The sequence below is a fragment of the Esox lucius genome, chromosome 10 (assembly GCF_011004845.1).
Source record: "Esox lucius isolate fEsoLuc1 chromosome 10, fEsoLuc1.pri, whole genome shotgun sequence".
Lineage (NCBI taxonomy): Eukaryota > Metazoa > Chordata > Actinopteri > Esociformes > Esocidae > Esox > Esox lucius.
Window position 1 is genome coordinate 12,210,017 of NC_047578.1, and position 27,898 is coordinate 12,237,914.

At 43.4% G+C, this 27,898-nt stretch overlaps 2 protein-coding genes across 9 annotated transcripts; both read right to left on the bottom strand.

Moving 5' to 3' along the window:
• Positions 1-21: 21 nt before the first annotated feature.
• Positions 22-23,187, bottom strand: mpp6b (membrane protein, palmitoylated 6b (MAGUK p55 subfamily member 6)). Of its 8 annotated transcripts, XM_020050486.3 has the most exons (14): positions 23,076-23,187; positions 17,148-17,216; positions 16,327-16,362; positions 10,374-10,561; positions 8,973-9,125; positions 8,352-8,504; positions 8,015-8,242; positions 4,131-4,262; positions 3,881-3,977; positions 3,075-3,143; positions 2,745-2,906; positions 2,194-2,396; positions 1,484-1,612; positions 22-1,312 (listed from the first exon to the last, which is right to left on the bottom strand). In XM_020050486.3, the coding sequence occupies exons 3-14, from the start codon at positions 16,334-16,336 to the stop codon at positions 1,136-1,138; spliced, it is 1,701 nt and encodes a 566-aa protein (XP_019906045.1). In that variant the 5' UTR covers positions 16,337-16,362; positions 17,148-17,216; positions 23,076-23,187; the 3' UTR covers positions 22-1,135. The 8 variants fall into 8 exon arrangements, with proteins under 8 accessions (XP_019906045.1, XP_019906046.1, XP_019906048.1 ...); XM_020050487.3 differs by lacking the exon at positions 16,327-16,362; XM_020050489.3 differs by lacking the exons at positions 16,327-16,362; positions 17,148-17,216 and having other exon boundaries at positions 23,076-23,167.
• A 1,421-nt stretch (positions 23,188-24,608) lies between these two features.
• npy (neuropeptide Y) lies at positions 24,609-26,728 on the bottom strand. Its single transcript, XM_010893003.4, has 4 exons — positions 26,634-26,728; positions 26,073-26,260; positions 25,204-25,293; positions 24,609-24,935 (listed from the first exon to the last, which is right to left on the bottom strand). Exons 2-4 carry the CDS (start codon positions 26,258-26,260, stop codon positions 24,911-24,913), a joined length of 303 nt encoding a protein of 100 aa, XP_010891305.1. The 5' UTR covers positions 26,634-26,728; the 3' UTR covers positions 24,609-24,910.
• Positions 26,729-27,898: the final 1,170 nt, after the last annotated feature.

Here is a 27,898-nt window from a genome sequence, read left to right on the forward strand (position 1 = left end):
ATCCAGATGAATTTATACAAATTTATTGTAACTTAATTTATTGTAATGTATTGCTATCAGACGTGTTTTAAAACACTGTTGTTAGACAAGTTAGGAGGTCCTTCAGAATCACCACAGGAAGCAGACAGTGTAGTATTCAGTTAAGAGTGAAAGAGGGCTTTGGCGCTGTGTGACACTGGAGAAAAGTACTTTGGGACAACACTGTTTCGTGCAACATATAAACAGATTAAAACCACTAGTACCTTAGAGATGGAGGGTATATGGTGAATGGTATTCAGATGGCCATGCCATACAGACAAAACTAATCAAAACAGGATGTGGTTTGTTCAATATGAGAAAACATCAACACAAAGCAAAATATCATGGGGGTAAAAATGTCACTCAACTACATATATCGTCATAGCAACAAGACAGTGGATTCTCCAGTAAGAAAAAAACAGACAAAGAATGACTGTAAAGTAACAGGGACACTGTTGTGAACCTGATACTCAGTAGTAAAACGAAAAGTGTAAAGATAACTTTTTTATTCTCTTTAGGATGTGTGAGTGGTAGATATTCATAAATCTATGGGTAAAATCCATAAAAAGATCAATGGGTACACAGGGTATTTTTTGTTTGAGGAGAGGGAGTGAGGTGAGGGGTCTACGACAATCAAAAAACGAGGCTTCACAGGATTCGGACTAAGACACGCTAGTTGTCATCGCAACGATGCTCAGTGTAAACAGATTTTCTTGGTGACCCTGTCCAGTGTCCATCTTCATTCTTGACCTGTGTTGATATGACAGTAATAAATTCTCTTTCAAAAGTAGTCCCCAAAGAGAAAAGAAAAAAGCCATCATAATTTGTTCTCTGGGGAATTACTACACAAAATAAACGAGACAAAAAATAAATTAAAAAATACAGCCCAAATGTTTAGCCTTGAATTCCACATTGGTCTGAATAGAAAGGTCTTTTTTTTTTTTTTTGATACAAATACTAAAATAAATAAGCACTCTTTCCCTTTGAGTTTTGAGTAGAAAAAAGTGTCACTGTATTTCAGGCTAGGGAGAGGAGGAGGCCTGTCAGATTACAAAACACCTGTCTTCTCCCCTGCCTTGGTGGTCAAACGGACTGCTCAGACAGTGTCCAGTGGGTTTCAGTAGACCCAGTTGACCGGGACCCACTGAGGTTCCGAGCAGAGTTTGTCGACCGCCGCCTGAAGCGTCTCAAAGGCGCGGTCCAGGTTGTCGTTGGTGATGGTGAGGTCAAAGTAGTGGTTGTAGGCCCTCTGGATACGAGCGCTCTCGTCGACCGTCTTCCTCAGATCCACATCCTGTCAGAGACAGGGACACAGGGAAGGAGCGGTGAGTTACACGGGATATTGGTGCTTTGGAGAAGTGCCATCAAAAACAGCAGAGCAGACTCAAATCCCAGAATAAAGAAAGGAGGAAGACAGAGAGTGACATGTGAAAGTACTGGAGGACAGAAGGGCTCAGGTACTGACTGTCAGTTGTTTGGTGGTGATTCCTGCATCCACCACAGCTTTATGCATGGCCTTCAGCGTCTCAAACTCTGGGGCCGCGATGAACACCACATACGGCATGAATTCGGACGTCTTCAGGACCTTCAGAGCCTATACATATAGACACACAAGGTCAGTTAACCGGCACAGACATATGCACATACACAGCCAGACACATACAGACAGACAGATACAGACCGATATATAGACAAACTGACAAAGACAGACAGATATATAGAAAGACAGACAGGTAAAGGCAGATATATAGACAGACAGATTGACACAGACAGACAGATATATAGACAGACTGACACAGACCAGCAGATATATAGACAGGCAGATATATAGACAGACAGGCAGACAGTGGGAAACAGATGACGAATCTCATACTAGAATTGTACGGTGTGTCTGTATTCAGACATTGTTTATTTTTTTTACTGTTACGTGAAAAAATGACAAATCACAGTTCCTGCCCATTTCTGGAACAGGCTGAGGAATGGGCGTAGAGCGATGGTGAAGCAATACACAATGTGGGTTTTACTTATAAAATCATAATTTATTTTACTATTCTGCCTTTTGCTTGGATAGTACCACTGAGAACTCAATGCAGCATTTAGAAGCAATATTCTAATATTCATAATATTTCTAGCTGCAGAAATGTCCCTTTTCCATTGGCTGGGTTTGATATGGACCTGTGGGTTGACGTCCAGAATGCAGGTGCGTCCCGTGTTCACCACCTCATGGATGGAGTCCATCTTGGTTCCGTAGAGGTTCCCGTCATACTCCCCGTGCTCCAGGTAACGGCCTGCCTTCACGTCTGCCTCCATCTCTGTCCTCGTCACAAACCGGTACGAGTTGCCGTCCAGCTCATCGTCACGGGGACGACGAGAGGTGACTGACGGGTGGAGGAGACGGGACGAGCAAAGAGCATTAGACATGGAGAGAAAGAATGGACTGGAACCACGTGAGGATTTGAGCCAGGGGTTGGATCACAAAACAGTCCACCAAAATATATTAGGGTTCTAGACGGGTGTTCTATCATAGATATATACAGTGCCGGCGCTAGCCTTTTGGGGGCCCTAAGTTACATTTTATATGGGGCCCCCCTCTCCCCTAGTAATCCGGGGCTCACTGGTAGCCTGGGTCCCCCTTGGCAGTCAGGGGCCCTAAGCGGCCGCTTATGTCACTTATGCCTAGGGCCGGCCCTGGATATATGATTAGAACAGTATGGTTCTAGACTCACAGGGGATGGTGGTTCCGAAGCGTGTTGGGTTGAGGACCACCAGGCGGTTCTTGAGGCTGCGACGGCCCACCCCCTGGGCTCCGATCAGAACCAGGGTCTTCCTCTGGAATGGGGGCATCTTAGCCACCTCCTCGTAGATCTGCAGCTCGTGCCTGTCAAACTCTGCCCCAACCAATCACAGACAGCTAATCTGAGAGGAGGATGTGCTAGTCAGCCTATGGCAACATAAAGCCAGTCACGGAAAACTACACAGTCACAGAGAAAACAGCACAAACCACCAGAATGAGCCACGACAGACGTATCTGGTGAGAGACCTGTATCCATGCTCACCTGCGTTCTTGGCTGTCAGGTACATCATCTTCTTCTTCTTCTTTCCAGGCAGTGTACCGCACAGGATCCCTTTTGAACACATGAACACCATATACCCATGAACACGGCTGCTTGCATCGCAGGGCCACCAGGTGGCAGTCTTAATCCACCATCTGACCACATCCTGCCTCAGCCAGACAGGCAAGGAAGGCTTCCTCACAGAGAAGGACAAGCCAAACAGTGCAATTGACTGATTCAAATCCGAGTAATGTAAAAGGCCCTGCCAGAGCAGCTCATTTCATTTGGCTGAGAGTGGAACATGGAGGCACAGTGAAGCCGAGGGGTGTTGGCTCAGTTCTCCTTTTCCACTGTAAAACACTCCCAACATTTTCTTGTCGCCTGCTCTGTTCAAACTTAGGAGGACATGAGGTCATGCCCACAACTCCCGAGTACCAGGCTCTAAAGACTTGTTGGTGCCCCTGTCCAAAGTCCTCCTGGCTCTGATAACCACCTCCGCAGGGTCCTTGTCCATCTTGTCATGCTTCTGACCAGGATTAGGTTTTATAGACTCTGGACACAACCTAAATGCATTTACTATTTACTACAACTTGTACTCTTAAAATGTTTACCCGGCACACCCAGAAGGGGACTGGTTACCCTACTGAGCCTGGTTCCTCTCTGGGTTTCTTACTACATTTTTGGTTTTCCTAACCTCTGTGCTTCAACATTGTTGTTGCTTTCTCCTTGGGGTTTAGCCTGGGTGTTTTCATCAGCGGTTGTGAAAAAGGGGTTTATAAATAAATTTGATTGATTGATCGAAGCCGTACCTGAGCCGTCAAAATCTCGAGGAACGAATGCTTTCCTCTTTTCCTCCAGGAACTGACTGGGGATCAGTCCGGTGGCACCACCAACCACATGACACGCCTAGAACAGGAGACAGCATGCCAGACAGGCGTCAGAACAGCTGCGTCAGTCAATCCGTGGAAAACCAGTAGAAATGTATGGCATGTTTAAGGACTCATATTCTTATGGACATATGTGTCACTGCAATGAGCCGTGGAAGAGAAAAATCATGACCTGCCACCAGTTGGGGTCCTCTCTGTTAACAATCTGCAGGAGGTCCCGCCTCTTGAAGCTAATCCCTGCCTCTCGGCATGGGATCAGATGGTCATTGGCTGGATCGTAATCAAAGTGGGGTTGTACATACACCTAAGAGGAGGGTTGTTTGACATTACTCAAAGCTGCTTCTACAACCTAATCAACAATCCATCTACAGTATCTGTGCACCAGTCACAGTGAGGCGGTTGGAAGTGAAAAATAAAGGTTAAGTGAATTAAGACATTGTACACAGGCATAATGCGAAGCCAAACACAGGAGGCCCATACCATTCCCACTCACACACACACATTACCAAACACACACGCACTTCTATCTAGTTCGGGCAACCACAGAGGTTCACGCCAGGCCGACAAGCACTCCGTTCCAAGGTGGTCAGGGCAGTGTGTCAGCTTACACTGGCAGTCATGCAGACCTACAACCAGACCTCGCCTGGATGTGAAATGTGAGATGCAGAGCGTGTGTCAGAGGAAGTGTAGTTGTCTGTGTGTTTACAGGCCTCACTTGTAGGTTAGCGTGCAGTAATTACTTCTGTGTGGGTGTATTTGCATACGGTTGTGTACAGCTTTTGCTATCTTGTTCATAAAAATCCCCGCCAGGAAACTAACACAAAGAATATTTTACTTTCAAAAGGCAGTTTTTTGGCTTATGGGTTAGGTTTAGAGTAAAATATATAATTGGGTTTGGTGTTAGAATTAGGTTTAGTATTCTACTATCCCTGCTACAATAAGAGACAGATTTATTTGGTATATGAGTCAACAAACACCAGTGCAGATACAGAACCTGGTCAGAACTTCTCCCGTTAAGACTTCTACATTTCTTACATTAGTGGTCTAGGGTGGTGTAGCGTGGTCCAGGGTGGACTAGGATGGTGTAAGGTGGTCTAGGGTGGTGTAGGGCTGTCTAGGGTGGTGTAGGGCTGTCTAGGGTGGTGTAGGGTGGTTAAGCATGGTGTAGGGCGGTTAAGGGTGGTGTAAGAGTCGAAACCGGTGCATGTACAGTGGATATAAAAAGTCTACACACCCCTGTTAAAATGCCAGGTTTTTGATAAATCATATCAGAACCTTTTCCACTTTTAATGTGACCTATAATGTGAACAATTTAATTGAAAAACAAACAGAAATCTCAGAGGGGGAAAATGAAAAATAAAAACCTTACAATAAACTGGTTGCATAAGTGTGCACACCCTCTTATAACTGGGGATGTTACTGTGTTCAGAATTAATTAACCAATCACATTCAAACTCATGTTAAATAGAAGTAATTACACACCTGCAATCTTTTAAAGTGACTCTGATTAATCACAAATAAAGTTCAGTTGTTCTAGTAGGATTTTCCTGACATTTTCTTAGTTGCATCTCTGAGCAAAAGCCATGGTCCGCAGAGAGCTTCCAAAGCATCAGCGGGATCTCATTGTTGAAAGATATCAGTCAGGAGAAGGGTACAAAAGTATTTCCAAAGCATTAGATATACCATGGAACACAGCGAAGACAGTCATCATCAAGTGAAGAAAATATGGCAAAACAGAGACATTACCAAGAACTGGACGTCCCTCCAAAATTGATGAAAAGACGAGAAGAAAACTGGTCAGGGAGGATTCCAAGAGGCCTACAGCAACATTAAAGTGACTGCAGGAATTTCTGAATGGGCTATGGGGTAGGGTGGCAAGACGGAAGCCTTATCTTACAAAGAAAAAGATCCAAGCCTGGCTGAAGTTTGCAAAAATAAACATCTCCCAAAAGCACGTGGGAAAATGTGTTATGGTCTGATGAAACCAAGGTTTTTGGCCATAATTCCAAAAGGTATGTTTGCCGCAAAAACAATACTACACATCATCCAAAGAACACCATACCCACAGTGAAGCATGGTGGTGGCAGCATCATGCTTTGGGGCTGTTTTTCTTCAGTTGGAACCAGGGGCCTTAGTCAGGGTGGAGGGAATTATGAACAGTTCCAAATACAAGGCAATTTTGGCACAAAACCTTCAGGCATCCATTAGAAAGCAGAAGATGAAGAGGAAGTTTCAGCACAACAACGACCAAAAGCACACATCCAAATCCACAAAAGCATGGCTTCACCTGAAGAAGATTTACATTTTGAAATGGCCCAGACAGAGCCCAGACCTGAATCCAATTGAACATCTGTGGAGTGATCTGAAGAGGGCTGTGCACAGGAGATGTCCTCGCAATCTGAAAGATTTGGAGCACTTTTGCAAAGAAGAGTGGGCAAATATTGCCACGTCAAGATGTGCCATGCTAATAGACTCCTACCCAAAAAGACTGAGTGCTGTAATAATATCAAAAGGTGCTTCAAAAAAGTATTAGTTTAAGGGTGTGCACACTTATGCAACCATGTTATTGTGCATTTTTTATTTTTCCCCCTCAAAGATTTCAGCCTGTTTTTCAATTGAATTGTTCACGTAATAGGTCACATTAAAGGTGGAAAAAGTTCTGATATGATTGATCTTTGTCTAATTTTTTTAATCACAAGAACCTGGCATTTTAACAGGGGTGTGTAGACTTTTTATATCCACTGTATATATACATACACTGTATACATTTATATTTATATAAATGTGATCAAATGATTTTGTATGTTTGCCCACTGACAAAGAAATGATCAGTCTATAATTTTAATGGTAGGTTTATTTGAACAGTGAGAGACAAATCCAGAAAAACACATTTTATAAATCGATTTGCATTTTAATGACTGAAATAAGTATTTGATCCCCTCTCAATCAGAAAGATTTCTAGCTCCCAGGTGTCTTTTATACAGGTAACGAGCTGAGATTAGGAGCACACTTAAAGGGAGTGCTCCTTATCTCATCTTGTTACATGTATAAAAGACACCTGTGGGGATTGTGTTGTATGTATGTAAGTAATATAGTGTATGTATACACATCTCCGGAAAAAAATATATGTCCACTGCATCTTTCCAAAAAAAGTGAAAAGGAAGGTTTTGAGTGAGGAACAGAAGCATTCAATTTGCAGTGGTCTCTTAATTTTAACCCTTCTGTTCCTCACTGAAAACCTTCCTTTTCGACCTTTTTGGTCTTTTAGCAAAAAGGTTTGTCCCCAACCCTAACCCTACACTGTTCCCCAGTCTCCTGTCAAATAAATTAAAATAATCAGTAAATGAGAATAATTTCCCTCTCCTTTCCTTTTGACTTGTTTTTTTCTCTGTAGATTTTTGCATCCTTTTGCATTTGTTTTTGTAAAAAGAATATATATATATAGAGACATTATTTTTAAAACCATTAAACCTACCTAATCTGTGTACGATTCCATGTCTGTTTTTAGTTATGTGTTGGACCAAAAATTATTTATGGTTTAGGGGTTAAGCTCAGTGTTAGTGGTTTGAATTAGAGAAATAGAAAAAAAAATAGAAATGTGTGTGTGGGGCATTGTCCGGCCATTTTGTGTGTGTGCGCGCATGTACAGGCATGCCAGACAGTGAGTGTGTGCGTCTGTGTGTGTGCGTGCCAGACTTTGAGGGTGCGCGTTTGTGTGTGCGCGTACCAGACCGTGAGTGTGTGCGTCTGTGTGTCGTGCTGACCCAGATGTCATGTGGAGTGTTATTAATACGGCTCCCAGCCAGGGTTTGGATTCCAGAGCAGGGCTTTCTGGGATGGCCCCAGGACGAACATTACCACCAGCCCCTTACCACCACCCAACATCTGTCAAGTAGAAGCAGTGTGTGTGTGTGTGTGTGTGTGTGTGTGTGCACAGTAGGTCTGCGTAATGCACTTTAGTGTTTTTTAGTATGTGTGTGCCTAAGAGAGAGAGCAGAAATGTTTGATATGTTCCTGTGTGTGTGTAGGTGTGTGTGTGTGCGTTCATGCGTGTACCTGTGGTGGGGCTGGTGCGTCTCTATAACTGGGCAGTATCTTCAGAGTGATTCCGCCGCTGCAGTCCTTCAGCATCTCCTGCAGCTCCGTGGGGTTGTTCCCCACGTCCCGCCCATTTACTTCCTTTATGATGTCACCAACATGCAGCAGACCCTGCCTGTCAATCATCCCTCCGTGAAGGATTCTGGCGATGACCAGGTCGTCCTTTTCCACCCTGAAGGTTACTCCCTGAGGGACGGAGGACGGACGGTCAGTGAAAGGACCGGAGAGATGCGGACTGATAGACAAGCAAGCGCACGCACGCACGCACGCACTCTCCCGCTCTCTCCTCTCTCACCAGCGGTTCTCCGGCCTTCTTGCGGATGCCAATCATGCGAACGGCGTCGGCCTGCATCAGAGCACTGTTCACTTTGGCCTCGTTAGATAGCTCGGCTGGGGGCACGGCTTCATAGCACTTGGAGGCTACCATGTCGTGGGCCTCCAGGAGAGACTGAGGGGGATGGAGAGTTAGAGAGAGAGGGAGGAAGGAGAATGCGAGGGAAGGAAAGCGGTCAGCGGGACAAGTGGAGGATGGGGGACAGTTAAAATGGGAACAGAGAGATCAACAAAAGTTATTAGAATATAGTTATGGTTTTAGGTCACTGTAAAGTAATCGCACTCCCCATCCTCTCTCTCCCTGTCCATTTCCCTCTTTCCCTCTCAATAGGTCATCAAGATTGTATCACTGATCTGACATGATTCATGCTTCTGATTAAACTCCCACCTCTACAGTCTGATTGGTCTATGAGTAGAGGGCAGTATTCTAGGGGGAGGGATTTTAACCTAAACCAATCATTTGGATTTTTAAGCCAAACATTTCAGGTCGACAAGACGAACCAGGGCAGGATTTGTATGAGGCCGGTTCAGATATGAAATAACTTCACTTACGACCTTTCATTTTAGGGACTGGGTTCCGCACCTGGAAGTGGGGCTCCTGGAGGATTTTGGAGAGTTCTGCAGCGCTCTCGTCACAGACGCTTAGGGCGGTAATGTCATCCAGGATGTCCGTGACCAACTCCACATTGTTGTCCTGCACTGCCTCCAGCCTCACATCCTCCAATCGCTCGTGAGCCTGCAGGGGTCAGAGATGAAAGGTTATAGTTGTCACATACTGTACAGAGATGAATGGAAGCAGCATCATGGCAGATAATGGTGTTCTAACCAACTGTGGTTGGTTGGGTTACCTGCCATGGTGTAAGGCTCCCTCCCCCCCCTTTCTGTCTTTCTCTCTATTCCACCCCCTCTCTCCCACTGTGTTAGTAAAGTGACAAAGCCACTCTCTCACTTGCCCAAAATGAATGTCGTTCACCAGGGGTTAGAATTGACCCCAATCCACACAGGAAGTCAAATTTGAATTTCTGTAAAGAACTTATTAGAATGCAATTAAGATAGTTTGACTCAGTCATACCACTAGAGTGTTTAACTGAATCTGACTGACTGCACTTCCAGATAACAAATAATTACTTTTCACTAAACAATGTTTATATACTATTTTAAACTATGAGGGATTAATGCAATTTTACTCAAAATATTAACATATAGGTTTTATTTTCCTTAATTAATCAATTCAACAATATTTTGTATAAGGTTATATTTCTTCGAGATGTGGGTTGTTCCACCAATCAGTGACCTAACTCATGACCCAAAATATATTTTTTATTTAAGAGGCATTCGCAATTATAACTGAGCACAAAGCTGCATGTCTCTCCCCATTCCTGCCCTGAACAGGGACAGCAGGCCCTTAGAGCCAGAGACTGGGACAGACACCAGCCGACCCTGTGGGGCCAGAGACTAGGACAGACACCAGCCGACCCTGTGGGGCCAGAGACTGGGACAGACACCAGCCGACCCTGTGGGGCCAGAGACTGGGACAGACACCAGCCGACCCTGTGGGGCCAGAGACTGGGACAGACACCAGCCGACCCTGTGGGGCCAGAGACTGGGACAGACACCAGCCGACCCTGTGGGGCCAGAGACTGGGACAGACACCAGCCGACCCTGTGGGGCCAGAGACTGGGACAGACACCAGCCGACCCTGTGGGGCCAGAGACTGGGACAGACACCAGCCGACCCTGTGGGGCCAGAGCCTGGGACAGACACCAGCCAACCCTGTGGGGCCAGAGACTGGGACAGTTATGGCCTCCTGACATCCTCCTGTCTGCCAGTGACTAACCCCCCCCCACCATGGACAGAGCATCAATACATCAGGACAGTGCACTGGATCCAGGTTACAATGGGCCAGCGTGAGTGTGTGTCACTGTGACAGCCGGGGGCAAGCATGAAGAGTGTGTTGTGTGTTAGCTGGGCGTTAGAGGAGTACCTTAGCGAGGAGCGGGTGGTCAGTGTGTGAGTCAGTCTCTGTGTGTTCCCCTCCGTGTGTGTGTGCTACCTTGGCGAGTGACCGTACAATGGGACTCTCCATGATGCCTCTGAGGAAGATCAGGTCGATGTCTTTGGCTCCAGTGGAAGGGGGCAGCTCCCCCAGGTTGTCCAACACCTGCTGCATCACTGTGAAGTGGGGGGTACGAGCGGTTAGTTACTCACACACAGTGAACCTCCTCTGTTGTTACACGTCGGCGACTTACAGACAGTTCCAAGGAGTGTCATGATTTCACCGGTACATGCCTTTGTGTTTTTATGAAGTGGTAGAAATCTGGGTTGAATATGAATTTGGTTGAGGATTTTGATTTGCATACATCAATTTGTAAACTGGAACACAATACCTGCTGACCCTTATCAGAAGCATAACACTAATGCCAGTTATACTGTGGTAACATTTACTCTACACCAGAAATATAATTTTTTTAATCATTGGGACCTGGCAAAATCTCCCCAGAAGATTATATTTTCCTGTTTATTACAATCCTTGTGAGGTTTTTTGGACCATGCAAGTACAGTAGAACAATCACACACACTCAGACAAATACTCTTTATTAAATCATAAATGGATTATGTACTGAGAGGAACTATGACACCAGGAGGGTCTGCCAGTACCACTGCCTCAGAAACCACTGCCTCAGAAACCACTGCCTCAGAAACCACTGACTCAGAAAATGAGAGGGTGACGAGAGTAGTGAACTACAGTATTTAGAAATCAAACCCACAAACACACACACACACACACACACACACACACACACAGGCGTGTATTTCTATCCTTGTCGTGACCAGAAAACAAAACATCCATGTTTCCTAACCTTAAACTAACCAAAACATAACACTTATGCCTAAATTTAACCTAGCGTCTCCAAATGATATCCACACATTTTGAGCATGCAAAGCGTAACCACGAAACAGTTGGGTAGAAAAACACCTTCACCCAACAAACACACACTGTTCCAAAACAGTCCAGGACTGAGGCCACACGTCATTTAAAAGCGAGGTGAGGCGATGTGAGTCTGTACCAGAAGTGGAAAAGCCCCATTACACTACAATACAAACAGCACCCACATACACAAACCATCCCCTTAAATACAGTTCTACACATACACACTTTTAAATGTCCTATAGACCAACAACACCCCAATTATACAGTCCATGACTCAACCCCCCCCCCCCCCCACACACACACACACACACACACACACACACAAACGGACCGAACATCTGACAAAGAGGTGTACAGTAGGAGAGAGTACAGCCAGCTGTCTGCCAGACCTTGGGGCCTTGAAAAAGCTAGTCCACATTCCTCACATAAAAGTGTGACTTCAGAACCCTTTGTGTGTTGCCGGCGTCTGACTGGAGTGGGTGTGTTTGACGTCAGGGCAGCGTGACTCAACAAGATGACACCCCCCTGTCACGTTACAAGACCATTTAGCCTGAAAGGTTGCTGGGCTTCTGAGCTACTCAGTAAGTAATAGTAACCAGGACAGATATATCGCACTTTAACGTTGTAAATATTAGTTATTGAATGATTAAGATGCGTCATATGCTTTATATCATCTACAGACTCACATACACTGAATGAATATTTTCTATTGAATCTTCGAACCAAATGTGGTTATGTGTCCTACAGCAATGGTTTCAACACTCCGGTACTCCAGCATACACAAGAACATACACTTGATTCAGAGTAGGCTAACCTGGGGCGCGTGTTGAGGTTATTAAAGACAAAAGCAATACTATTTGTCTTTTTCAAATGGCAGGCACGCTATTTATTGATTCTGTGCATATTCACCATCCTGTGATCAGAACATGAAAACGGCAGGCTTTCCAGCGTTTGCCAGAGTAGTCAGTGTTGTGATCACAGAACAGAATTATTGTGTGATCCATATGTGGTATGGATGCAAATGCATGTGGTTGGTCAAATGTGGTAAAAATGTGAAATGAACAACCACACACATTTTAGAAATCCACAACTTGTATCATACCACTATATTATTTCTGTATCTGATAGCGCAAAGGAAAAAAATAATGTAATGCTTACATCAACCACCGCCAGGCCGACCATTGTCCACTGAGTCATGTCAATGTCTTTTGTACAGCAGAGGATTGCTTTCTTTAAAGTTCACTGAACCGAACCTAACTTTTTGTGTGTATGTTCTTTTGAATGCACATGTATACATTATGTGAATCGGATCAATGGGGGGATGGAATAAACCTACATAAAGCCTTCATAATCCCCAAACATGAATTCATAAGCATACAATCATTACCGTACTCCAACTGTTACATCAACACATCTGCACTGCAATTACACCATATCAGAAAAAGTGAAATCATTTGTCCCTAGTGCAGAGGGGAGATGAATTTTCTTTCTCCGTTTCATTCCTTTCGGATGTCATTTATATCCTGCGGCAGGAGCAGACTGGTTTGCCCCCGCTGCGAGGAAACGCTTACTCTTTCCAGGAATGAAAAACAACTCACTGTACATGATGAAACACCTGACTCTCTGACATGTGGGTGGTGAACAGCAACTTCCCTCGCTCTAAAACTGTCAGGACAATTCAGAAAAAGCCTCTGTACTCACAAGTCTCTCTTTGCTAATGACAGCTGGGAAAAACTGATGAAGTATCAGAACAAACGCTGCACTTCCCCTGGAAAGTAATAAAAAACTGCCGACCAAATCCCGCACATCTCCCCCTTACAGCCACAGCTTATCAAGCTGGAAACCTTCTCTCTCTGTTCTGCTCAGATTGTTCCATAGTATGACCGCACAACCCAAAGTCTCACCTCCGGATGTTTTGGCAGCATCTGTGAGTTCGGCCGACGGCCCCTCCCCGGCCAAACGCTCTCTTGTCCCGCCTGCATCCAGGGGGGGCTCCACCTCTACCTTCACCCCGTTGGGACAGGCGTCCTCCATAACCAGGACCATGACTGCTCCTGAACCGCTCCTCAACCCCAGCTACGCTAAACTAACCGCAAGTGAACCACGGACAATACTGAGTGAATGTTGGTTTCTGTGTGCTGAAACACTGACTAATACAGCCCAGTGAGTAACCGTCTCGAGACTCAAAGAGAGGGACAATGGAGAACAGACTGCAGACGAAGCCAGCCAGACCAACTACAGACGGGAGATTAAACTAAAAGCTTTTTAGCAAAGAGAGGAGAAAAGGAGATGAACTATGGGAGCATAAGTAAAAGAAGAAAACGTTCAAAAGAAAAAGAAAACCGGAGTGATGAACACAAAGGACCGAGAGCAAGAGAGACAATAAGTACAGAGAGAGATTGAGATGAGCTGACAGAAATCTAGCAGGTTCACACAGATGTGGACACAGTCCCTCACAATCCCCTCCTTTACGCTGACTTTAATACCTTGCCCTCGCCACACACACACACGCACGCACACACACTCGTAGCTCCTCCTCACACATAATCCCACAATCCTCTCCCGCTGCTGAGGGTTCGTTAGTCCCCATTCATAGTAGCACACACACACACACACACTTCTTATGTAAGTGTACTTGCATAAGAAAAGGGCCTGACTGTAGGTTCCTCCTCATGCCCCGCCCTCGCCAGTCCTCCACACCATTTCCCCTCTGGGACCCTGGCCTCCTCCTATTCATATAGACAGGGCCAGGGGTCAATGCTCGGCAGTCATCGTGACCTTTCAGTACAGTGGCAGATAAGCCAGTCAACAGACTATTTTGGTAGGCTCGTGGCTACCCGTTTCTCTTCAAATGTATCACCATCACATATTTTCAAACCAGGAAGCTGTGCTGTACATTTTCAGTAGACCTTCAACTTCCAAGTCTCTCGCTTTCTCCGGTTGACTGAAAGAAATATAGAGGTCAGTGTCTCGGCAACATCTTTATTCCATCTATAACAGCCTATAAAAAGGTCCTTTGGGCAATAGTGAAAATGTACTGTCAGACTGTCAATATTCTCTCACTGGCTGGTACTTCTGTAGGTATTAGTAACCTGGCCACAGTAAAAAAAAAAAAAGAAATGCATGAATAGAGGGATATTTAAATTCCTAAAAAGGTCAGATTTTTTACAAATCATTTAAAAGTAAGAGTTTGATTCTCTAAGAGAACTGTGCTTGTTCTTACTTGAACCACATGTGGACTGGACTGGACCCCCTCATTGTCTGTAACTGGCCCTTATGTTTGACAACCCTGTAAGAGGTGTAAGAGGTCTTCCTGTTAGCTCCTCCCCTTCGCTATCAATTCCCCTCCCCCCCGACACAGCTGTGGTGTAAGAGGATGTGATCTGTAGTCCCTAATCCACCCGGCCCACACCCCTCCCTCCTCCTTTTTCCCAGTAAACCCCACCCCCATCCATAGTCAATCTGAGCAGGATTTTAATCTGAACTCAAAAACACAGGAATCTGCTTTGGATTCTCTCTCCTCTCTTTCTCTGTCTCTCTGCCTTGCTCCAGTAATCAGGAAAGACCCCTCCCTCCCCAGTAACCCACTGCTCTAAAAAAATTAACTCTCCTCCAGTAGGCGGAGGGCAGACAGACGGGTCAATTATGACCAAAGAAAATATTCCGCCACCTTAACGGTATCTCTCCCCCACGCCGTGGCCCTCTGAAACCAACCATCTGCCCCACATAGACAAACAGGACTGCTCTCTCCACACCAAGCCACTAACTGTGAACTATATAGCTATAGCTGCACTATATCCATTTGTGAATAATTATATGCCAACCTTTAATGGATTTCATGGTTTCTGTCTGTAAAATGTCTAACACTAGTAGCGCCATTAACCAAGTAACGTTCGGAGTATGTTTCAATGGTGTTAGTGATAAACGTCTCCCAAAGTTCTCAGTGGTTGCTACTCTACACTGTAGACAGTGTAGTCAATGTAGTCAGTGCACTAATTCCAGGAATGTACTCTTGGGACTTTAAACGTGCTCATGTTGTGTGTGTTGTAGATAGACCTTCTCCACATTTCAAAAAAAGAATACATTTACAAATCAAAACAGTAAACATACAGTCCTACAAATGAGTGAACAACACCCCAGGTGAGCGGTCTTGCAAAGCATCACGGGATAAAAGATAGTTGTGAAAAGCAGTGGTGAGTAAAAGTGAAAGCTCCAGGTTTAGATGTTTGGGGAGCGTTAGCACAGGTTACCCATACGGAATATTATTACCATTTCACGTTAGCCACACGCGTATCGTTTGCATTTCACAGGTTACCCATACAGAGTAACATTAGCTGATCACAGGTTACCCATACAGAGTAACATTAGCCGATCACAGGTTACCCATGCAGAGTAACATTAGCGGTTCACAGGTTAGCCATACAGAGTGACATTAGCCGGTCACAGGTTAGCCATGCAGAGTAACATTAGCCGGTCATAGGTTACCCATACAGAGTAACTTTAGCCGGTCACAGATTAGCCATACCGAGTAACATTAGCCGGTCACAGGTTAGCCATACCGAGTAACATTAGCCGGTCACAGATTAGCCATACTGAGTAACATTAGCCGGTCACAGGTTAGCCATGCAGAGTAACATTAGCCGGTCACAGATTAGCCATACAGAGTAACATTAGCCGGTCACAGGTTAGCCATCCTGAGTAACATTAGCCGGTCACAGGTTAGCCATGCAGAGTAACATTCGCCGGTCAAAAAAGGGGTAGCCGGGTAGCTGAGTGCTTAGCATCCGACTAGTAACCTCAAGGAGCCAGCAAAGAGAAAAATATCCTGTTCTGTCTCAGAGCAAACCAAACTTGCTCCCAGGTCAATGCTGACAATGAGAATGTGTTCTCAGTCAACATGCCTGGTAAAATTGGGGTATAAAAATTGTGTCAGTATTATTCAGGAATGTACAAGTGTTGGTTAATGGCGGAAGAGGTTGTAGATTCAGGGGGTCTTTTGCTGTACCTGTAACCATGGTTGTGAGAGGTTGTCGGAGTGGAACTGAAGAGACAAGGCAACAGTCAGATGGTAACCAAGAGCAGCACATCTTTGCACTGATATCACTAGTCTAGACATCTCCAAGTCCAGCCTTGACACTGGCTAAACACGCCTGGGACATTCAGTACATAACACCCACACAAACTCTTGTTTATATACAAACACACATGCTCTCCATTTCACACACACACACACAAGTTTGTACAGCTATCCTCATGGGGACCAAAAAATAGAAATTGCATGCTCCGTTGCCCTAATCTTAAACCTTACTCTAACCTTAACCTAAGCCTAATCTAACCCTAAACTTAACCCTAACCTTAACCTCAATAAAGTAACATTTATGCCAAAACTTTACCTAGATGTAATGCCTAACCTTAACCCTAAACTTAACCAACAACGCCTGGACCTTAAAGAAACCCCAATTCTAACTCTAAAATAAATTGTAAGTTTGACCCTAAACCCTGAGCCAGAAATTGACTTTTGCCTTACGGGGACCAGCAAAAGGTCCCCATGAGTCAAATGTTTTCTAGTTTTCCTATACTAATTGGGACATTTGGTCCCCATGAGTTTAGTTAGACCTAAAACACACACACACTCTTTCCCTCTCGCTCGCTCTCTATTTTAAAACACAAACGGTGCATTTGCTGTAAACAAACAGGCATTTAAAAAACACCCACACGAGTGGCACAGCCTAAACACAGACACACGCAAATGCACGGCTCGCCGCGCAAACATATAATACGGCGATGGAGAAAGGAGCAGGAGATGGAGCCCAGTGCCGATCTTACCTGTGTCTGGCGGTTAACGGCCACCCTCCCAGCCCTGCTACAGTCCACTCATCAGTCAACCCTGGAGACCTGTACAGGAAAGCCACAGAGGCAGCGAGAGAGACAACACCAATCAGTCTGTGCTCATTAACACAGGCTGCCCATCATCTCCCTCTCCGAGGGTCGTCTCCCTCTTGTCCCCGAGGGGGGACAGACTAGGACAGGCCGTCGCGGGCACTGATAGGGACCATTGTTCCCAAGGCGCCACACAAGCGGTCATTGTGTCCCCACGCAAACAGACTGGGCTTACGTCGGCATCATACACCATGTCATATACACAGGACAGGCTGTCGTTCAATCAAATAAATATCCGTGCGAAGGTGACAGAGAAGTTTATGCATTCAGCCCAAACTAGAAAACGTTATCTGTCTATTCTCTCTTTGTTCCTGCCTTCTTCACCAACCCTTCATCCCGACCTACTGACAGAGGAAAACAGTGGATTTACATAAACACAACACTTAGCAGTAGGGATGAACCATTATATCAGCCAGGATCCTCTGATTACAGGCAAACACTTTAAGGACTGGTATCAGCCGACTGCTTTAAAATGGCCCACCGCTTAAGAACAATTTTGTCCAGGGGTGGGGGGTTCACAGTATAGAATAGCATGGGGGGGGGGGCACAGGGCACTACTATAGAATGAAGATCCAGTTGAGGTGAAGGGAATTTTTCTAGTGTTTCTCAGTGTATGTAGGATTATCAATGAGTTATAAATCACAACATATATCACCAAAAATCTCATCCTAATAGATTAGGATGAGATTTGCAAAACATGAAGAACTGCACTTTTATCAGGTCATGGTGACATCATATTGTCAGATCCTAGGCCATTCCCAGCCTTAGTCCAATCTGCTCCAGTAATGATTATTATGTGTATTCAGTTTTTGCATGAGCCACGTGTCCTACTGTTTTTTAATTATTCTCTGTTGCAGTTCTAATACCTTTCTTATTACATTTATGTCCAGGTGTTGTATAATGTACAATTACAGAGAGAGAAAGTGTAGCCTGCTCATTTTATTATTGTATAATGTATACATTTTCCATTCACTGTGCTTGTGTTATAAAAATATACAGATACATAACTTTCCTATGATTAAAATTGCATCATCAGAAGCTAAATCTTTATTAAATGACAGGTTTTACAGGTACAGAAATGACAACATATTGGAATGGATATATGAATATCATTTATCAGACAAGAATATTCTTGTTCTCTCTTCATGTGGGTTTATTCCTGATCAACAGTATTGAGCCCTACCCCTAAATCAAGCCGATTGCTCAACATAAACTAGACTGGATGAAATGGGTTAGCAAAGGGAGCCATCAGAATATTACACTGGCTGACCACAGCTAGGCTGAATAACCAGCCACCGCTTTGGTTCAAGCTATGACAGCGGGTACGCTTTCACAGACAAGGGTATAAGAAAAGGTAACTTTCCAAACGTTTCAACGTCTAACATTCTTGTAATGCTTTTAATGATATTGGGAACTGTTCAACTGGACTGGAAACCTCTGGAACTTTGGGAAAGACACTGACATTTTCCAACTGATGACCATGGAGGTCAAACCCCAGTGATTACCTTTGACCCTGAGCTCCAATCTATCTACGGACAAAACGTAAAATAAACATTATTTTGTCATTTTCTTTTTGACTGAGAGTTATCCTAAAACACTTCCCAAGTAGTGATAGATTTTTCCTAAAACACATCCCAAGTAGTGATTGGCAGAGGTCTTAGCAGACTACAATGCAAGCAGATGACAGGAACACAAAGACCAGTTCATTTCAATCTCACTTCCAGACCACAGGTTTTCCATTTCTCCCTCTTCCTTCATAACAGCCTTCCTCTGTTGGACTGGCTCAATCATGGCCTGTCCATCAAGTTTGGACTGACTGACCCATTACTGTCGAGAGGCTTACTGGTTTTATTACGCAATGCAGATTACAATCAGGGCCTGGCACGCTGATTGGGAGTGAAAGATATCCCCTGGAAGAATGTTAATGGCAGTAAAGCCAATTCTTCCACCTCACCCCCCCAACCTATTTGGGACCCTCTAGGGGTCAGTCTTTCTACGGGTGAGTAAAGGGGGGTAGCAGTGAGAGGAAGAAGTGGAGAAAAGAGAGGAATTAAATAATACTACTAAAGAGGTGAAGGGGTAGCTGGGGGGGTCGCAATATACAGCAACATCATGGTTCTCACACTGTCCCTTCTGTCTTTCACACTGTCCCTTCTGTCTTTCACACTGTCCCTTCTGTCTTTTACACTGTCCTCTCTGTCTTTTACACTGTCCTCTCTGTCTTTTACACTGTCCTCTCTGTCTTTCACACTGTCCCTTCTGTCTTTCACACTATCCTCTCTGTCTTTTACACTGTCCTCTCTGTCTTTCACACTGTCCTCTCTGTCTTTCAGACTGTCCCTTCGGTCTTTCATACTGTCCTCTCTGTCTTTTACACTGTCCTCTCTGTCTTTCACACTGTCTCCTCTGTCTTTCACACTGTCCTCTCTGTCTTTTACACTCTCCCTCTGTCTTTCACACTGTCCCCTCTGTCTTTCACATTGTCCCCTCTGTCTTTCACACTGTCCCCTCTGTCTTTCACACTGTCCCCTCTGTCTGTGATGAGAACCATACAGAGACGTCCCCTTGACGCTGGTTGCCAAGCAGCCAGATGACGGACAGCTTGTGATGAAGGGATTATTAAAGACTAGAGTGTTTTTGTGCAAAATACCACAGCCGATCATATACGTGTTACGCTGCAAGCTTGACACACGGCATTAAAGCACAGAGAATGATCCAAAGACAGTACACTGTGGCCCCTAATTGACTCCTGGGAGAGGACACAAAATAGCCTATGTGATGTAAATCCTTTAAATTAGACAAACCATGATTAAAGTGTATTGATTCTAATCCACTGTCCGGGCTGGGAGGTAGGCTGCCAAGATGTCCATATTGTTCCTGTACCATATCAGGGCATATGGTATTAAACGCAATGCTAATTCAAACAATTACTGGCGAATTCCCTTAGCAGACACTAGCTAAATGGTTACAAGCACTAGCAAACATACAATAAATGAGAGCACAGACAACCCCGCTTATAAAATTTTACAACCATATCAAAAGGTTAATGATACTTGATCTGGGAGGGGAAAGATTTTCTGTGCTGTAATAAAATAAATGTTTGGTAAGGGGAAAGGTATTACTCTACACTACATAACTCTATGAGACAGCCTGAAAAATCTTTAATGAAACAGTCAAATGCACACGCACCCAGACACATACTCTGCATCGCCGGTCATTATACCATCATATACACACAAGATTACAAAAGGTTACCTTCTTGTGATCAATCCCTGTGGCACCAAGAACCAGAGAGACCCTGACTATACATTACTACCCTGCCTTATCCTCTCAGAGACCCTGACTACACATCACTACCCTGCCTTGTCCTCTCAGAGACCCTGACTACAAATTACTACCCTGCCTTGTCCTCTCAGAGACTGACTACAAATCACTATGCTGTCTTGTCCTCTCAGAGACCCTGACTACACATCAATACCCTGCCTTGTCCTCTCAGAGACCCTGACTACACATTACTACCCTGCCTTGTCCTCTCAGAGACCCTGACTACACATCACTATCGTGTCTTGTCCTCTCAGAGACCCTGACCACACATCACTACCCTGCCTTGTCCTCTCAGAGACCCTGGCTACAGTGCTGGCTGGGGATAGTGGGGGGTGCCCTGTGTGTGGTGGACAATAAGGCTGGAGGTCTGAAATGCCTCTACAACCAAACCAACCAACCCACACACCCACACCCACACACACACACACACACACACACACTGCCCAAATATATATAGGTCAGATAGTGTGCCTTTAGTTAAGAGGATTACATTGCCATAAACAAGATGGTCATTTTAACACAATAATAATGAATAATATAATATGTATTACAAGGAATAAAAACAGAAACCAAAAACATATTTATCAACACTTTAGCATTTAGCGTACATTGATACTCCTGTCATTTAGCTGAGGCTCATATCCAGAACAGCAGGTGCTCTTATCCAATCATACGTTCGTACTGTCCATGATATAATTTCAACAAAATCAACTCACTGTCATTCCATGCTCACTGTTTGTTTAGGACATGGGATAATGAGCAGCTCATCAGAACCCACAGCTCCTAACGAGCATCATCTCATAACAAAACTCATATGTCACAAGGCCCCACTTTTCCCAGTCTGTCTGAGCTAAGGCCTCCTACCTGCTACTGCAGAATCTACAGCTATCAGAGCAGAGGGAAAATGGCAGAGGGGGAATTTAAAAACAAGTCACCGAAAAGCAGTCAGAAATGTGGAACGGAAGAGAAGGGTGAACGTCAGAGAGGAAGTTGAGAGAGGGGTCAAAGAGGGAGGTAGATTTGTCCTGTTTTCTTATCTTATTAGGAGAAAAAACCAGAGAGGGCAAATGGAAGTTTCACAAGTAACGATACAAGTGTGTGTGTGTCTCTTTCTCACTCTCTCTCTCCTCAAAATGAACAAAGCCAGATGGGCAAATATGTCTGAAATATAACGGCAATTGGGGATGTCATAACATCCACTTATCCAGGCGATTTAATTACCAAGTTCAGCTCCTGGTGGTGCCAGAGTGGGTTGTAAGACAGGCAGCAGGGTAAAGCCAAGGCTCTCCCCTGTCTGCATCCCAAATGTCACTCTACTCCTCCATAGACACCTGATCAAAAGTGTCGCAGTATACTAGAAATAGTGTGTAACATGAGATGGACAGTGTGCATCTGTGGGTGTGAGATTGCTACTCTGGTGATTAATTTTGAGGCAGAAACCTGCTGCTATCTGTTATCTATTCATATAAGAGCAGTAAGCAACAACAACAACAAAAATACAAAACAAAATGCCACAAATTAAAAGCCTCATATTCTGCATTAAATGAACAGTGTTAGAATTGTCATGTTAAACTGGAGTGATTACAAAACTCATTCATTGCCAGGTCACTTCACCTAAACCATTAGCCTGTAGTATTACTTATACGGAGTTCTGATGGTCAGGATTATAAGGCTATTTAAATTGTGACATTGGACAGGATTCAGAAAATCTGAGGACAAAAAAAAATCAATAGGCTGAGTCTGCACCCCTCTGCTTCGGGTCAGACTATCGCAAAGCTCTAAACCAATACACGTCTATTCGCCAGCTTAGCACATTAAAAGCCCGTTTGCAGTGGTCATCCAACAAATAATAATAACGTATTTAATCGGTGCGGAGCAGTGGCCCATATAGTAACGAAGGTCCTTAACACTGCCGGTACTGTGCAAGTTGTATCATGGGATAGTGGGGATGCCTGCCACTTCCGCGCGCGCGCACCTATCAGCGGCACGAGAGAAGCCATAGATCCCGTTACCGCCCACAGACATACACCGATATCGGGGAATTACCGAATGGGCCAAGGAGGAGTCCGCATACTGCACCCGGATGCGAAATTGTAATTTCATTTTTGCTGTCAATTGTTCGCAAATTACAGTGATATCATCACACACGTGCGGCCATTTTTGTTACCCATTCATGGCATAGTAGCCAGCATATTCTGAGAATATAATCTTATATTAGGCCTTATAGCTTTTCTTCAGAGTATAGACAACAGTCTGAAAAACCATTCAAATCGAGAAAACGCAGTCAGCATTGGACACGCGATAAGTAAGCCATTCCAAATAAAGCTCCCGCAGCAACACACACCGCGGGCAGCACACTGGGCTTGCCTTCCTTACGGGCTAAATCTATCCGAAACTAACAGCAAGCCATCTTTTCTTTTAACAGATAGTTTATTTTGAAAGTTTATTTTATTTGCCCATTCTAAATTAGGTCTCCGGGTAGTGACTTACCGGTAAACGTGTGTGTAATTTAGCAGTGATCCTCTGTGGCCGTCCCGGTTAGAAATTCAAACCCCCTCAGCTGTCGTGGTCCCACGGCTAACTATCCGTGCATATACGGTGTCAATCAAACCAGTAGACTGTGCCCCTACCGATGACGTATGTCAGAAATGAACAAATCATAGCCTAGGTCTATTCAGGTCCAACCGTGGATACAGTGATAGCATCGAACGTTACATTTAGGGAGTTATTTCATCTGATCCGGGTAAACGTTGATTTGGGTGCTAAAAACAAACGTAACGTTGCCTTATTAGCGCGCAGAGTAATAATGAGTTTTATGTGTTTTTCATGTCAAAGAGATTTTAGAATCCTATCTACCTTTCCATTTAGTTATAGAATTCAAACACACTGTATTTACTGTTCTGCTTTAGAATGGCACTCCTCTTCCCGCTGTCGTCCGATGTCGTGACAATACATATAGTGGTTTCCTCTGGGCTAGATTAATAGAACACCCTGTTGGGATTTTTTTTAATTCCCCAACTTTTTATCATTACAAAGAAATGCCTTGATCACAAAATATAATAGCTTTTTTATTTTATATAAGGCCTTTAGCAGACACAATATCTAAATACACCAGCTAATGCATACCTTTTTTTATGCTATTCCCCAGTTTTTAATCAAAGCCACAAACCATTTTCTATCAATTGAGTCATACACAACCTTTTAAATTATTTTTTTTCTACATGTGTACTAAATACTATGTGCTTATGCGTTTGCTACGCAGTGCCATTTCAGGAGACAATGAATTAAATTGGTTGGGAATTATAATTTCGGATTAACTGGGAATTAGAGGACAGGATTAGGAATTTGTTTTCATGCACCATTTGAGACTAGTTACAGTAGTAACCAGCAGTTTTGAATGAGCAGTGTGTTGCCAATCTTGACAGGCTATACTGTAGAATAAAATGTCATAAAAAATGTGATAATAGGTCAGCTTTTTCAGGACAGAATTTACAGAAACAGAAAGTACATTGATTTCTAGAAATATTAAGTTATCTGAATTTTCTTCTCTGTACTCTCTCCCTCTCACCTACAGTATTTTGTCTGTCAGTTTGTCTTTTTGTTGTTGTTGTCTTTAACATAAACCACGCATTGGTATGACAATGCTTCAACTTTGACCTGATGTTGAGTAATATGGCTAAGTGTGCCCAAGGGTGTTCCATACCAACTGACTGTTCTTTACAAATATCCCAGATTATAATATAATGCTTTTACTTGGTACACTTTTTTTGCATTATTACCTGTAATGTTCAATGCATTAACATATATCATCCAGCAGGGGGCGCCCTTAACCATCGAATTACCATTGCCCTGAAAAGAGTTGAGTACAACCCCGCTACAATTCCTCTCTGTGGTTTGCCAAGATGTGTGCTTTGAGTGCCTGCATGAAAATAATTGAAAGACACACACTCTCTTCAATATAATGTAGAAAGCCAGAATGATCCCTAATTTCAAATATGGTTACAATAAAAGCAAAGAAGTAGATCCTTTATACACTGAATCTTTAATAGCAGTTTTGACCATACAATCAATAATTATCTCCCCTGACTTACACTAACAATGCACAGTTATTGAATTCAATAAGACTATGTACAGATTTATGGCACAGGAGTAGCCCCTGGATGAAGTACGAGGAAGAGAGGAGGATGCATACATCAAGCAACCCATGGTGCACCAGTCACATGTTAGGATTGGGCTTTGGCCATGGTGAAGCGGCCATGTTGTTGAGGTCAATAGCTTGTCGGCACTGCAATGAGGTGGGGTGCTGGGTGGGGACATAGACATTGTTACCACAACGAAGGTTCGTCATACCTGTGGGAGAGAGAGAAAACAAATAAAAATGTCAAATGAGAATGATGAACAAATGGCCATCATTCGCTCTTCTATTGAGGTCCGTGGACCACAGCCTGTGTTCAGAACACATCTCAGGAACTGATAGAATTTCTGATTTAGGATTGCCTTTGACATAATGAATGAGATAAGATGGGGGACCTGCACTTCTGCTTTGAGACATTTTATTTATCCTCCAGGTCCAGTCAAACACACACACGCACATACCACACACACAGAGCAATAGTACCTGGACTGTGGGATTGTGTCTGCACTCTCCTTTAGCAGCAGTTCTGAGATCAGTGTATCCAGTGTATCAGAGCTGGATCTCTTCCCATACCTCAGATAGAGGGAGAGACAAAGAGATTGAGGAACAGAGATACAGAGAGAGATTTCATACTTTTCATAAATTACATTTCAGGGAATGAATCATAAATGCTCTGTCCCTAAGTTATTTTACCCTACTATAACTGTTCTATTGCAAATATGAATATTCTTCCAGTAAAAAAAACGATGTATTGTTTGGTTGGTTGAGCTCTGCTCCTCTGAAGATAAGACAATTCACAATTCTTTAAACAATCACTCAAACAAAAGACACCCATTCACAATACAAGCAGAACATTTTAATTATTGTAGGCAAGGACATAGCAAAAAAATATACGAATTTCCCACTGAGGTTAGTTAATGACTAAAAATGAGGTGACGGTTCTAATCCTTAAAGCGTGTTTGATGTCACTAATTAGTGCAATGGACAGACAATTCACAGTATAATGAATAACAAGTTTAACCCCTATTGTGTCTCCTCTTTATTATTAAATTAACCTGAATTATGACATTTGTTGTTACGCTATTTGGACTAGATCACCGATATTAGGCTACAAACCAATGTGGAATCTTAGTGTAGTTGGGTTCATATAGTGTCGAAGATAATTGGTTTGTTTGGATAATGAACTAAGCTTGTTATTTATAAATTAATGTTATTAAATCATTCCCATACGACTCACTTATTACATCTTACTCAAAATATTCCAGTAAAGTGAAAAAACTTGAAGACTTATTTTCTTAAGGAATACCTCCAAATCTGAACTACAATACTCACACAGAAAACACAGAACTAACCTCTGCCTTGTGATGAGGTTGATGTAATGTCTGAGAGCAGAGTAATACTTGGCGAGTTCCTCCGCTGGTGCATCTTCACCAGGGTTTTCGGGTTTGACCGGGTAGCCCTCCGCGAGTGTCCCAATACAAATGAAGGTCCAGACAATAAATGTCACTACGCCCAGCCAGGTACCCGGGTTAGGATGCATCTTTGACATAAAATAATCAAGGCAGGAAACGATCAGACATTAGATGAGACTATTAACAATGTCATCAAACGTATCTTATCTGGTGATAACTTTTATAACTTTTTATATGTTTAAGACAAATGAGTATTTCCCAATAAGTTCGTAGCTCTGTATGTATGCAAGTAGCCTAAATCTATTCTTGTTGACTAGTATTGACAATTATGTTTAATTCCTTTCATTAATAAAAAAATAAGTAAAAAGTCAGTTTCCATGAAGGCAAAGAAATTGGTTGATAATAGGTGTATAGAAAAGTTTTAGGCTACCTACTATGAGAGATATGACAAACTTTAAATATTTAAATTAACAATATCCATTAAATAGAGGTACTACTTACATTTAATTGAAGGTTTAAAGAATGGTTTGAATATAAGTTCTTCTCCGGCGTTTTCTGCTCCTGTGCGTTCTGAAAGGTGCCCACTCTGGAATGCGATTTTTATAATGCTGCGCACTATACTGGGTGGATAGGACGCGTCACAAGATGCGTACCATTGAACGCAAGAATCTTCAAATCACCATTCTGGAAAGGAGCGCTGACAGACACGTCACTGTGAGCTGTCATAGCCCATTTAAAACAATGTTCATGATTGCGTGAAAAAATTAAACATTGAATAGGAGGAAATTAATTACTTTTTTCCCTCTGAAATGAATAAACAAAATCCATCTGGAGTGGAATAAACTGTTCAGAAACCCCATCGCACAGATCAAGAGCAATTTATGAAGTGAATAGGTCGAGGGGAACCGCGTACAGTAATTTGAGCAAATTAATGGGTTTGTGAACTGGTAGAAAATAAACAGGTCGTCGGGACAGACGAGCAGTGCTCATGGGTGGCTCATGGTCCCCGCCGCCTGATGGCAACTTCTCTAGTCGTGGACTTGCTGTAGTCGAAGATTACATTCTTTATGATGATGACTACCTCAGATGTGTGGTACACTCAACAAGGGAGAGGAATCCTTGAAATAGAAAATACATTATAATTTACTTTCATCTGATATAATAAAACGTTTTTCGTTAGGGTTGACGTATTTGTCTCACTTGAGGACGTCTTTCAATGGAATATGATTTATTGTTCCTGAATATACACTCCCGGCTTGTAGTTTTACTGACAATGAAATGATGTGTTCTTTCTGATCGAAAAACTCGGGGACACAATGTACTGGATCTCATTAGCTTCTCTTTTCTTGTAGAGATGTAATTGTGTAGTACTTCTTATTTTATATATATATATATATATAGAAACAGTCAAAAGTTTGGACACACCTATTCATTCATGGGTATTTCTATATTTTTACTATTTTCCACATTGTAGAATAATAGTGAAGACAAAAAAAATATAAGATATTGAATAATATAGTAACCAAACATTTTTTATTTTAAATTCTTGAAAATAGCCCCTTTGGCCTTGATGATTGCTTTGCATACTCTTAGCATTCTCTCAACTGGCTTCATGAAGGTAGTGACCTGGAATGTTTTCCCAAACGTCTTGAAGGAGTTGGAAGCACACCCACACCATCACACCTCCTCCATGCTTTACAGTGGGAACCACACATGCGGAGATCATGCAGAGAACATGAACTTTTAACAATCACACATTTTAAGTG